Source organism: Equus caballus, chromosome 3, assembly GCF_041296265.1.
Source record: "Equus caballus isolate H_3958 breed thoroughbred chromosome 3, TB-T2T, whole genome shotgun sequence".
In the NCBI taxonomy this organism is placed as follows: Eukaryota; Metazoa; Chordata; class Mammalia; order Perissodactyla; family Equidae; genus Equus; species Equus caballus.
In genome coordinates, this window is record NC_091686.1 from 47460864 (window position 1) to 47474226 (window position 13363).

Below are 13363 nucleotides of genomic sequence, written 5' to 3' on the forward strand. Positions count from 1 at the left end.
TAAATTTGCATGAACCCATGCAAAATCTGATTATTCTAGTACTGATGACCTTTGAGTACGTCCTTTTCCAGTTGACTTGAAATGCCAATTTTACCATATGCTAGATGCCTATGTTTTTCCACGGAATTTACCACCTGTTTCTGGGCTTGAGCCACATTATTTTAACTATTATAGATTTATATTCTTTTTATAATATCTGTTACTATCTCCCACCCTCCTAAATATTTCTCAGAGGACCTTCAATTTCAGACCCTTTCAGACCCAGAAGCCTTTGGAGAAAGGTGTGGAGAGAGCTGATACAGTGAATAAACACAGGAAGTTTCGTTTCTTTCCTCTGCTGTAAAGCACGATACCTCCACTCTACGTTTACTCCTCTTGTGCCCAAATCTAGATGTGCTAATGTCTCAGCTTTGTCTGGCTCTATTATGAGAAACAAAGTTGGCTTTGCTCATTTCTAAGTTTGTTCCATGTGCTGTGTCAGGATTAAAACGAGGGGCCGCTCAGAACTGTGCTGTTGACTTCAGTATTTCACTCCTAATAATACTACATTACTTCCTCATTTCCAGATTAAGATTGGCAAAGTTTCAGCTTCCTGAAGTCAATATTTTTTCTTGGCAGTTGGTTGAGGATGGGAAATAGGAAGCTTGAATCGGCCCTTGAAATCTCCCTTCAGTCCATTTCATCACTATTATATCTAGCAGCATTTCTTTGAAAATTTCATTAGATAAATGTCCTATCCTTGTTTTTCAACATTAATACAGATTTTCCCTAATGATCTATTTCCTTGGTCGTTATCATGGGAATTTGAATAGGAGGAACACTTGATGCCAGTTACAGAAAAAACAAACAAAAAGGCATCGGATGGAGATTCCTTCAATTACATTTTATTTCATTCATAAATGTATATATATCTGGATTTATCCTTTCTAACTGTTACAACAGAAGATCACTCCTTTGTTCTATCTAACACTAATACCTTCAAATGTCTTATACTGTGGATTTTATCCTTTCTGTATTTTCTGGAACATTTCACTATCAGTTATCTCATCTCATTCTCAACTACAGGATGATTGCCATTGTCTCTTAAATAGTTTCAAATCTCTTCTGTTAAAAAGGTAAAAAATAAAATATAAACCAATTTTTCCAAACTCTTTATTTACCTCTAGCTATTTCTCTTTCTCTTTTCTATTTTGAAGCTAACTTCTTGAAAAAGTTTCTGATTCCTGCTGTCCTTCCTTACTTCTCTTTTTCAGTTGCCTCCAATCCGGCTTATATTCACTTGAGTTTACCTCAACTAAACTAATTAATGTACTCCTTTTCTCTCCATATGAAGAACGTTTTCCAGTCCACTTACTATTAGACTCCTGAACAGTGCTAGAATCCTGGTACACTTTCCATTGTTGCCTTCCCTGACATGCTACCCTCATACTCCTCCTACCTCTCTACCTACTCCACTTTCTTATCTTTTATAGGGTCCTTCCCCATATGTGGCCGTGGGAGTTCCTAAAGTCTTGACCCTGGGTTCTTCTCTCATGCTGTAATCTCTTGGTGTATATCTACAGATAACCTGCAAATTTTCATCTTTGACCCAGTCTTCTCCTCTGTGTCTCACACTATAGAGTCTTCTCTGCTTCCAGAAGGTAACTAACCTGAAAAAGCTCTTGCTGAGTAATTCTTATTTAACAAAATAAACAAAAATAAATAATTCCTATTAAAATTAGTGATACACAATTATTTCAGTAATTAGGTAAGTATACATACGATATTCAATGTGTAATAAAAACAGTAATGCAAAATATGGTGATGAATTATCTTTCCAATAAGCAAATCAGAAAATCATGTCTCACCCATTTTTTAATAAATGCCAATGATCTCTCATTACTTTTATCATCAAGACTAGAATCCTTCACTTGGTCTGTTTACCTCCACAGCATCGCCTTCACGATGCCTCCCTTCCTCTCTGCCCCTCCAGGCCCGCTGGTCTTCTTTCAGTTACTAGAACATGCTCCAGGGTCTTTGCTTATGTTGGTCTGAGACTGGAGTACTTCCCCATCTGCTCCCCACCACTGGTGGCTAAGGTCTATCCTCCTTCAGGTTTCAGTTCCATCACCACTTCCTTAATGAGGATCGCCTCTGACCGCCTTCACTTGGTCGAATCTTCCTGTTTATCTCTGTATACCTCTTCTTGACAGTCTTACCATGGTTGGATTTTATATTTATTTTATGATTATCTGATTATTGGTAGTAGAGTTAGTATTCTTTGTTGACAGTTGTATCATTGGACCCTAGTACAGCACCAGGTATGTTGTACGCACTCGATGTACACTTGTGGAATGAATAATGAAAAGAAGGAGGAATAAATGGTATTTTCCTAGGGTTTTTTAAAAAATCATGAAACATTTTGGATTATGACAGCAGCTTTGGGGGAAATTCTGCAAATGTTGGTTCGTTGTTCTTTTGTATTATTTTCTAAATACTTGTATTTATATTTATATTTCTCTTTAATTCAATAGTTATTTAAAATGATCTTTTTAGATTTTTGAATGATTGAGTTTTATTTACTTTTAATTATGTTATATTTTTCCTGAAATTTATATTTGTTCATATTGTAAATAAATATTAGAAGTTTTCCCTTATTCTGTTATTCAAATTAATGTTATTTTCCTTTAGACTGAAATATATTCATTGAAATTGTGTAATATGGTTGTTTGTTTATGCTTTTAAAAGAAGACATCTATGAAAAATTGATATTTTATGACAGTGGGACATGTGAATTGCCCTGACTCTGCTCTCTGTCTTCTGATATGGAAATAATCTTCCTTTTAATTTTATCCTCCTGGAGTAATATATCCCAATGAACTCTCGGCAGTTTGCAGACCCCTAGACTGAGGGTTAATTCCACCTGCCCTGCTTCACACCTCTCTATCAGAATAAAAATTTATTTTTAAGTAACTTGATAATAATATTTACTTTTTGGGGGACACTATACAAGATGATAATAATATTTGATACTTACATAATGGTTTTGATATGCCAGGCTTGATATGCTTTAAACATATTAACTCATTTAATCCTCAAAATGATACTACAAAATAAGTATTATTTTATAGTCTTCTTTTTCCAAATGTGAAAACCAAAGCACAGAGAGGTGAAGTAAGTTGCTTAAAGACACACAGAAAGCAAACAGCAAGGGCTGGATTCCAATCAATGGAAAGTCCATGCTTTTAACCACTAAGCTGTATTGCTTCTCAAGCACAAAGACTGCTTTACATCCTTTAATTCAATTAATAATACCCAGAAAGTCTATATAAGGTAGATAGCATTGACTCCACTTAAAAAATGAAGAAACAGAAGTTCAGAAAGAGGAGATAATCTTCTAAAGGCCACAGCCCTTGGAAGCATCCAAGACCAGATCTGCACTGAGATCTAATGTTTATCTTTCTACATGAAGCTGACTCAACACCTGGAACTCTCATTCTATCACATGCAGACAATGAAAAACTAAAAATCAAAGAATGCAGTATTGTCAACAATTTGCCCTTAGAAATGCTCATCTCAATTCCCAACTTCATATATCTTATTGTACAGTGTTCTTGGGGAAAGGGCATGAAAGAAAAAGTTAAGAATTGATAGGACTAGGTTAGGACTGCTATCACACAGGAGGCACTCAGTAAACACTGTTTGCATGAAAATTCCTCTAATTTTGTTTTTCAGTCATCTTTTTGCAATAAGTTTAGTAGACATTTCTCACAGCTGTTAAAAAATCAGACACTGGAGTTTTCTTTTAGTTTTTAGAGTTGTTTCCAATTTTTGTCTTTCTTAATGTTTTCTTTGGTATGTGAATGGTAAATGTAAATGGACTTTGTCTTGCTACTGCATATTCACAGTACTAAAGATAGTTTGGGGCAGATGATATGCATTTAATAAATATTTGTTGAAAGGATAAATGTTGAGAGAAGGCACACTGGGAAATCAATATCTACCTTCATTGGAAACAAAATTTCTTTTGAGAATAAAGATTATTTGATATTAATATATGCAAAAAGCTATATATTTCTTCTTAAAAATGGTTTAAGTTTTCACAAAAGATTTTGGTCTCTCTCAAGTATGTATTTTTTTTGCCCAAACTATTAAACATACTTTAGTTAACCTCATGTCTAGCAACTTTTTTACACTTTAAAGTACTTTTATAGATATTAACCCTAGGAATCTAAGTGTTTAAGATATTAATGAAGGGTGTTGGTAAGTGGTAAGTTATAAACTTTAATGAGTTTAGTAATGATTTATGTAAGATAATTTTTCAAAGTTTATGAATGACATAATTAAAATATACTATTGCTTGGTTTGAATTTCCACAGCTCAGTCCGTTTTTAAGACATTCTGTTTTGAAGAGAACATTTAATGTCACTCTACCAAATTCTGTCCTGATTAAGACAGAAAACACTTCAACTATACAACAAAAAGCCAAACCAAAACACCGACGAAGCAAAGTAGAATCTTCTAAATGGTAAGTCACAGAATCATATGGTTGCTCCATTTTTACAATCCATAAATTAACTGTCATACAGAATCTCTGGGTCAGATAATTTTTTTTCTGCCTTCAAAGCAATACATTTGCGTCCGTATTCTAGAGATTGGTTATGTTTATGGTCCCAAGGAGTAATTAACAGATTATAGGAGAGCACAAACTTCATGCTTCCAGAAATAAGTGCTAATCTGGTCACGAATAGCCATTACATTTTCATTTTTATAGTCTGCTTTTCATTTGTCTTAAATGCCAAGATAGAAGAGTTACCTTAATGAGGTAAAGGAGACAGGCTTTCTTTTAGTTAACCTATCTTTGTTAATATAAAGAAATCTGAAAAATAGGGGCCAGCTCCGTGGCCTACTGGTTAAGTATGGTGTGCTGCACTTCGGCAGCCCTGGGTCGGTTCCCCAGAGCGGCCTACACCACTCATCGGCAGCCATGCTGTGGCGGTGATACACATGCAAAATGGAGGAAGATTCACACAAATGTTAGCTCAGGGCGAATCTTCTTCAGCAAAAAAAGTAAATAAATAAAAAATAATGTCATGCTTTAGTCAGTTATTGTGAGATTACATCTCATTGAAACCTAGGCTTTTTTAACCAAATTGTACAATCAAGTAAGTTTGCGTTAAGAAGAGAGATTCTTTTGTAAACAGTTAGTAGATATTGAACACTGAGTTAAACACTGAGTGTATAATAATGGCTGTGACAGTGATTTGACTTTTATTTTCTTTTATACTATTTGATGTTACTGTATTCCAGACAAAGATTCCTTTCTTTTCAGTATCCATACCACCAAGTGGCATTATATTTCAGAAATTTACTGAGATTATATTAATTGCTAGGGAACTGGATTCTAAACAGAAAATTATTTATTAAAGTAAGAAAATTTTATTATCTGATATACCATTTGACTACTTATTGGAGCGATAGATAAAATTCATATAGATGCTATCAGAGTCTCTTCTTTCTACAGTCTAAACCTCTGCTGTCCATCACGGTAGCCACTAGCAACACGTGATGGTTGAGCACTTGAAATGTGGCTATTTCAAATTGGCGTGTGCCATAAATCTAAAATTCACACCAGATTTCAAAGATTTAGTTTCACATAAAAGGTGTAAAATATCTCATTTATAATATTTTTTATTTATTACATGTTGAAATGATAATATTTCAGATATATTGGGTTGGATAAAATACACTGCTATGGTTACTTTCATCTGTTTATTTTTATTTTTTTAATGTGGTCATAGGCTCATATTGTATTTCTTCTGGAAAGTGCTGGTCTAGAGCATCCATATTTTGCAATAGTGATACATCATTAAGCTATGTTAAAAAATAATGTCTTATTTTCAGTTCCATTTCACACATTGTGCTTTTGCTTCTATTATATATTTTGTTATGACAAGGAGCAATAGCCCATTATCTCTGCTCATGATCACAATTAATTATTAATAATACAGCACTTCCTTTAAAATGTAAAGATTTAAAAACTATTCTACTTAATTTAAAACTACAGCCTTACCTTTTATGCTATAATTGTGATAATTTTCAATTCTATATCTTTTTTTGACCCCACAGAGCTTATTACGATCATTTCTTAAGTTATATTCATGTAGATTTACCCACATATTTATTTGATCCCTTGCTCTTCACTCTTTCTTTCATTTCTGTGTTTCTCTTTGGGATCATTAATTTCTGTCTAATGAACTCTTTTTGGAAATATTTTTATTTCATCTTCACTTTTGAGGAATATTTTTCCTGGATAAAGAATTCCAGGTTCACACTAATTTTCTTTCAGCATTTTAGAGATGTCATTGCATTATCTTCTGCCTTCCATGGTTTCTGATGGAATGTTTTTCCTTTGAAGGTACTGTGTCTTTTATTTGTCTGGCTGCTTTTTCAAATTGTCTTTGTGCATTTTTAAAAATTAATTTTACTCTAATGATCCTAGGTTTTCCTGCCACCCACCCCAATCCTCCTTGGTGTTTGCTGACGTTCTGGGTTGTGTGGATTGGTGTCTTTTTATCGGTTGTGGGAAATTCTCACCCATTATCTCTTAAAATATTGCTTTTATAATATTTTCTCTCTTCTTATTTTGAAAATTGAATTACAGGTATTAAATCCCTTTACTGTGTCTCATGTATCTTGGATGTTCTTCTCTGTGTTGTAAATCCTCTTTCTTTCTGTACTTCCATCTGTATATTTTCTAACAATCTCTCTTCTGGTTCACTAATCCTTTCTTTCCTTTCTTCAAATGTCTAATCTGAAAAGAAGTCTATTGAGTTCTTAATGTAAATTATTATATTTTCAATTCTATAATTTCCATTTGATTATTGTTTATAAATCCTAATTATATGGTGAGATTATCTACCTTGTCAATAATTTGTTTAAGCATTTTACTCTTCATTAATTTGAAGGCCGTAATAGATAACTCCAACTCTGATTCTCCCTTAGATCTGCTTATATTATCTATTTATCCTCTTTGTTTCTGTCTTTTGATTCTATCTCCTAGCATGCCTAATAAGTCATAGCTTATGAAAAATTATAGAGGTAATTTGATGCTTTGTCTCATAGCATATTCCTCCAGACAAGGTATCCTTTTGCTTTCTCTCAGGCACCTTAAATATGGGGAAAACCAACGTTTTCTAGTGCAGGATTTCGCTTGTTCAGAGACTGGATTTCATATGTTTGTGAGAGCTGCTCTAATTCCCATCACACATGTTCCTAGGGTGTAACCTTTCTGTGATTCTAGGATCATTGCAGGAAGACAGTGATGATCACTAGAGTTCCTTCTCCTTTTTTCTTCCTCCACCCTGTGAAACTGCAAACACTCTGTGCATCTGCCCAGACCTTTAGCTGCTACCTTTGACTCTACTTCTTAGCCTCTTGGCCCTACATCAAATAAAATTTAGCAGATGTCTTAAGGGTAAAAGATGACACAATGCCAGAATTTCATCAGTGTTCTCTTTTCTTCAGGATTTTTTCCCTTTAAGTCCTGCTGTATTGGACTTGAACTATAAACTTTGTTTCTATAGGCCTTGAGAAGGGCAAAATCTCAGCAGAAATCTTAGAAATCTCAGAAATCTTAGATTTCCATTCATTTTGTGGTTGTCTTTTCTGCCTTTTGGCCTTGCTTAAGAACTAAGAGTCCTCCAAGGGAATGTACGGCTCACTTCAATGTTGTTGCTCCTCATCCTTCTCACCAGGTCCCTGGTCCTTACCAGGCCTGGTTGTCTGTGTAGCTCTCCATTCTCTTAAACAGTTTTTAATAGAAATAAATTCTCCTAATTTTTCTGAGACTTGGTCTAAAACAAGTTACTCTGCCATATCTGAAATTCTTCCTTTACTATAGTTTAGCAAGCTCTTTCATGTCTACCTCACAAGAAATTCTTGAAATCCCGTATCTTTGATGAACGTTTATAACTAAAAAGAATACCTCCTAGACATGATATATCCTGACATGTAACTATTTACTCATCATTCTACTAAAACTATATATTCTCTTTAAGGAAATATGTTTATTTATTTTTTAAACTTCCAGGTTTACTTCTTTGAAGATTATTATTGTCACATTATAAACTAAACATTTTAAAGTTATATATTTAATTATTTAATCGTTTTTACACGATATCATACAAAAATAAGTCATTCAAAAATGTTTTCATATCCCATGTGTGCCCGCTCACATCCCACTCCCTCTGTAAAATAAACCTTCAGAAGATAAAGCCAGATTAGCTCCATGTTCAACATTACTCTTACAGACAAACAAAAAGACTGACTCCATCTTTTCTGTTTATACATTCTCCTCTTATTACCACCAGAGAACCTCAGAAAACAAATCAGATTTGCATTCAGAATTATTTTGTATTTCAGTAAGTATAGTGTCATTTGGAGGCTCCCTCTTTTAATTAACTTTCAGAAAAAACTATTTTATTTCGCAATTAAATTGAGAGAAGTTTAATGCTTGGCTGAGCTACTATACTAACTCTAAGGCAAAATGAGTGAGTTAACATGTTCAAATGGCTGCTGTTAGCTCCACTCGTGTGTGGGTGAAGGAGGAGCAAGCAGGATAACAGAAGAGTGTTGGATGATTGAAAATGGGGAAGGAATCACCATCTGAATGTCAAATAGCAAGGGTGACGTCACCAGAACAAATTCTCTGGACTTCACAGGTTTACCTTAAGTCAAGCAAGCCACATTTTGTTCAACTGTTCCTGGTAATAATGGGAATGAACATAAAATATTGTTGTCAAGTGTAGTCTCACATACATGACTTAGTGAAAAACTTGATATCTCTCCTAAGATGAAATCTGGTACAGCCTTTTATGTGTTACGAGTACATTTTATAACTAATTTTATTATAAAAGAGCTTTATTCCCAGAGTATTCATCAATGGATAAATCACTATATTAAATAATATTTTGAAAGTTTTAACAGCTTATTTGGTTGCTATTTTTTTTCTATTCTATCAATTACTTAATCTTATTAAATTCACTATTATGATGATGTAACATCCAAACAGTTGCAGGTATAATATATGTTTTGATATACACTTTTAACCAGCTTTGGTTACCAGCAGAGTCCTTAGAATAATCCAAATACCAAAGTTCTGACATAATATGAACTACTTGATATCAATGACACCTAGTTTGGTTAGAAAAAAAGGATATTTTGTGAAATTTTTGTATCTTTTTTATTTGAAGTAACATAATTAGAGGAGCAATATGAAAGAATATTTTGGCTTAGGTTGAGAAGTACAATAGAGACACCACTTAATAGAAACAACTTTGCTTTCCCCACAGATATATTCCAAAGGTATTATCTATTAATATAAAGGTCAGCTGACAGTGCTCTCATAAGAAGTAATTCCGTTTTGATGATGTCTTCTATCAGCTACTCAAAGGACCAGAATTGCTCTTCTAACCTAGAGAGATAGAAAAATCTATTCTTGCCAAACATTTCTCTATTTTTTCCTCAAAAATTTTCCTATTGCAAAAGCAGTATATATATTCATTGCATTCTTTCTAAACATATGTTACTAGTGTTTCCATATAAAATATAACTCTGAATAAAGATATTTGATGAAAGCCTTTCTTTTTCACTTTAGAATCTCATTCTCTAACTAGAGAATGCAATTACTTTCCAAAAACTAGGCATACTGAAATGAAGTAAATGACTTTATTATGTGTATGTATCATCCACTTGACTTATTTTCTTACTCTTCAGTTCTCTGAAATTATAAATGTGGAGAATAAAAATTGTAAAAGGAATATTCAGTATGTTTTACTTCGTGTGAATTTTATGTGCTCTCAAAAGAGAGAGCAAGGAAAAAGTGTTTAAATTATGGCAACACATATAATTCTCTCCAATGGCCTACATATTTGGGGAAGGTAGATAAGCTTAAATATTAAATCCTAAGACTTTTGAGTTTAATGCACTAGGTTTAACATAATCTTGAAGAACACATCAGTCAGAGATAAGGATTTGGATCAACGGTTCTTAATTTTGGGAGGTAGCATAAACTTCTTTCAAATTTTGATAAAAGCTTTGGAAACTTCATTGGTGAAAAATGATATGCAAATAAAACTTAGCATAATTTCAAAGGATTCAAGTAACCCTGAAATCTTTCAGTGTGTTCTGGTTTAAGAAAACTTCATCTAAAATATCTCCACGAATGTACCTAAAATTAGTCATTCAAGATTGGAACAATAAAACTCAGAGTAAATGGTCAATGAATTTGGATTGGATGAATTGAATTGAATTGAGAAAACAGCGCGGAACTGATGGTTGCAGGAAATCTTGAGCTCATGTCCTAGCTATGTAACCCTAAGTTACTTAATCATCTAGTTCTTTGTTCTACGGCTATAAAATAAAGGAATTGGTGTGCTAGATTAGTCCTTTTCAAACATAGAAGATGCTGCTTCACAATCACCAGATGCATTGATAAAATAACACAACTTCCACACATCTAACAATTCTCAACTGCTATGATCTGTCCTCCAGGAATGAGCCCTGGAACCTGCATTTTACTCTAATTGCTTATATGGTAAACTCTAGCTACATAATCCCCCAGGTTTCTATCATCCCTATAGTATTTTTTTTTCCTCAGCTGCCTTTTTTATATGTTATGTGAACCCTGTAAAATACAGTTCTTCTCTCAGAAAATTCAGATGACCAAGAGCATTTGAAGTGCATTACATATGTTGCCACATCCTTGCATGAATTTTTAAAGATAAAAACTTTTTTGTTGTTTGCTTTCTGGTGAGGAAGATTGTCCCTGAGTTAACATCTGTTGCCAATCCTCCTCTTTTTTCTTTTAATTCTCCTCAAAGCCCCTGTACATAGTTGTATATCCTAGTTGCAGGTCATTCTAGTTCTTCTATGTGGGATGCCACCACAGCATGGCTTGATGAGTGGTGTGTAGGTCTGTTCCCAGGATCCAAACCGGTGAACCCTGGGCCATTGAAGCGGAGCATGTGAACTTAACCATTCGACCATGGGGCCGGCTCCAAGATAAAACTTTATAGAAGGATTTTTATTGTCTGCCTCTTGAGTCTATTCCTCTATAATATATTAAATAATTTGAAAATCTGTTCATGAAGGAAAAGTGAAAATCCAGAATGTGGGAGAGAGTTGCTAGTCACAACTCTTAAGATAATGTATTAATTATTCAATAGGACAATTCTTATGTCTGCAATCTTAAATTGTTTTAAATTTTTCTAGACCAGAACTAGTTGGAAAAACAGAAGTAGTTGGAAAAGCCTTCCCCCACTACCAACTGATCCTTTCAATAATTTCATCCAATAAGTCTCTTATTTACTTTAGCTTGTTTTCGTCTTTTTCACTTGAACTATCACTATCGCTTAACATTAGGTTTTCTTGAGGAATCTCATCTCTAATTTGATAATTATGGAGTTCATTCTGAGAAGGCAGTTTTTTTGTTTAGGAATATTTTTTAATCATCTCTTGTCCTTTAGTGTTACTGACCCACTTAACCTTTGCTTAATATGTTAATATTCAGGATATTAAATGTTATTACAAAAGAGATTTCATGAGCAAGATGATCCATCATATAGGCCCTCTCCAGATTTCTGCTATTATTCTTACAAGGTCAGTTCTCCCCTGTGTTGCCTAGGGTTGTCATTAACCATGGTGACACAACAAATCCCTGCTCTCCCTCACACTAGGGCATGTTGCCTCGAGTTCCCCGTGTGGGAAGTATCTAAATTGCAAACAGGTTTTATGATTTAAATGACCTTCCCTTGTGGCTCTTAATTCTATGCTCAATTTTAAAGACATTATTTGGTTTCTTGCTCTGTGGCGTATTAATTAATATAGTATTTTTCTCCCAATCAGCAGCTATTTAAAAACTGGTATTGTACCTCAGTTTTAGCAGTTCTGTACAATTATCTACGTTTTTATCTCCAAGATTGCTGAAAATGTATTTTATGTGCCCTATTTTTCCTTATTTTAAATCAGATCGTCCCAAAGATTATCTCTAAATTTGGAGAAAATGTGTCGAGCTGTTTTCATTTCTTGGGATTTAGTATTAAATCCTCAGAAATAAAAACATATCTATATAGAGAAATTATACATATTTAACGTAGACTATTTATTTAGAAATTAAATATAAATAAATAGTTTAGAAGCTGTCTTACCTATAAAACCCAAGATAGCAAAAGCTTTTTTGATTTGTAATCTTACACGTAATTAATGAATATAATATTTATTTATGTAGGTTAAGTATGATCTCTAATATTACTTATACCTAAAATTCTAATAAATGTCAAGCACTAAGGAAATCTTGGAATCTTACCTACAGAATTCTCTCTTGTATATATATCTATTGAATTATTGTAAGCTACCTCTCCAAATTTTTTACCTAATTCTTGAAAAGGTGAGAAGTATGTTTTCTTTAGGCTCTTTTGAAAATAAGGTACTTAGTATAGCAGAAACAATGTAAGATTTTTGGGGTACTTTTGAGCCAAAGATGTTCAATTGGAGACAAAACTTTGAGTGGTGGTGATTAACACAATGAAGAATACGATTTTTCTGAACAATTAGAAAACCACATAGAAGGTAACATCAGTCCGTGAGGTACCAATTAATTTTTCATAAGGCAGCTTCTATAATGAGGTAACAGATAATTACAAAACAAACTGACATCAAGAAAGAAAATTTCAGACCCATGTGTTGGTCAGGGTCCCCTCAGGACTAAATCTCTTCATTATACATCTGTATCTAAAATCATATTTGCTATATTAAGTAACAGATATTACATAATAGTGACTAAAGTGTCAAGAAAGTGTCATTAAACATCTTCTACTTAACATGATGGTGAAGTACATAGTAGATTCAAGAAATGTGTCTGTTAAAAATAATTAAAATTTTTAATTGATAGTATTCAAAGGTTATAACTTAGCTATCTAGATAATTCAGATATCCAGAATGATATATACTCTGAGGATTATGATTTTATCTTCACGTGAGGTAGATCTTATTGATGAACTATCTTCAATTTACCTTGGCATTTATGCATATATTTTTCTCTACAGTCAAATAATAAAAGATTTGAAGTTGAATTTAACATTATTTTTAACAGATGATATCATAGGGGAAGCATAAGTTTATTACTAAAGCTTATCTTCTCTTCCTATGATTAAATATGTCTTAAATCTTGCTGAAAAATGATTTGTAAAAAGAAAGACACTATTCCAAAAATATGAATTGTCTCATTTTGAGTTTATTCTTGTGAACTGCTTCTGAAGTGAATGGAGAGCTATGTAATCTGTAGGGTTATGTGGAACATGACACTTACACTCATCTTCTTAGA

At 33.3% G+C, this 13363-nt stretch overlaps 1 protein-coding gene across 1 annotated transcript in view; it reads left to right on the top strand.

The window, feature by feature from the left end:
- The window catches only part of STPG2 (sperm tail PG-rich repeat containing 2), a 521818-nt gene extending 512018 nt beyond the window's left edge, over positions 1 to 9800 (top strand). The window contains 2 exon segments of the mRNA XM_023637683.2: positions 4359 to 4507; positions 9333 to 9800. Coding sequence (XP_023493451.2) covers positions 4359 to 4507; position 9333 — 150 coding nt within the window. The 3' untranslated portion in view covers positions 9334 to 9800.
- Positions 9801 to 13363: the final 3563 nt, after the last annotated feature.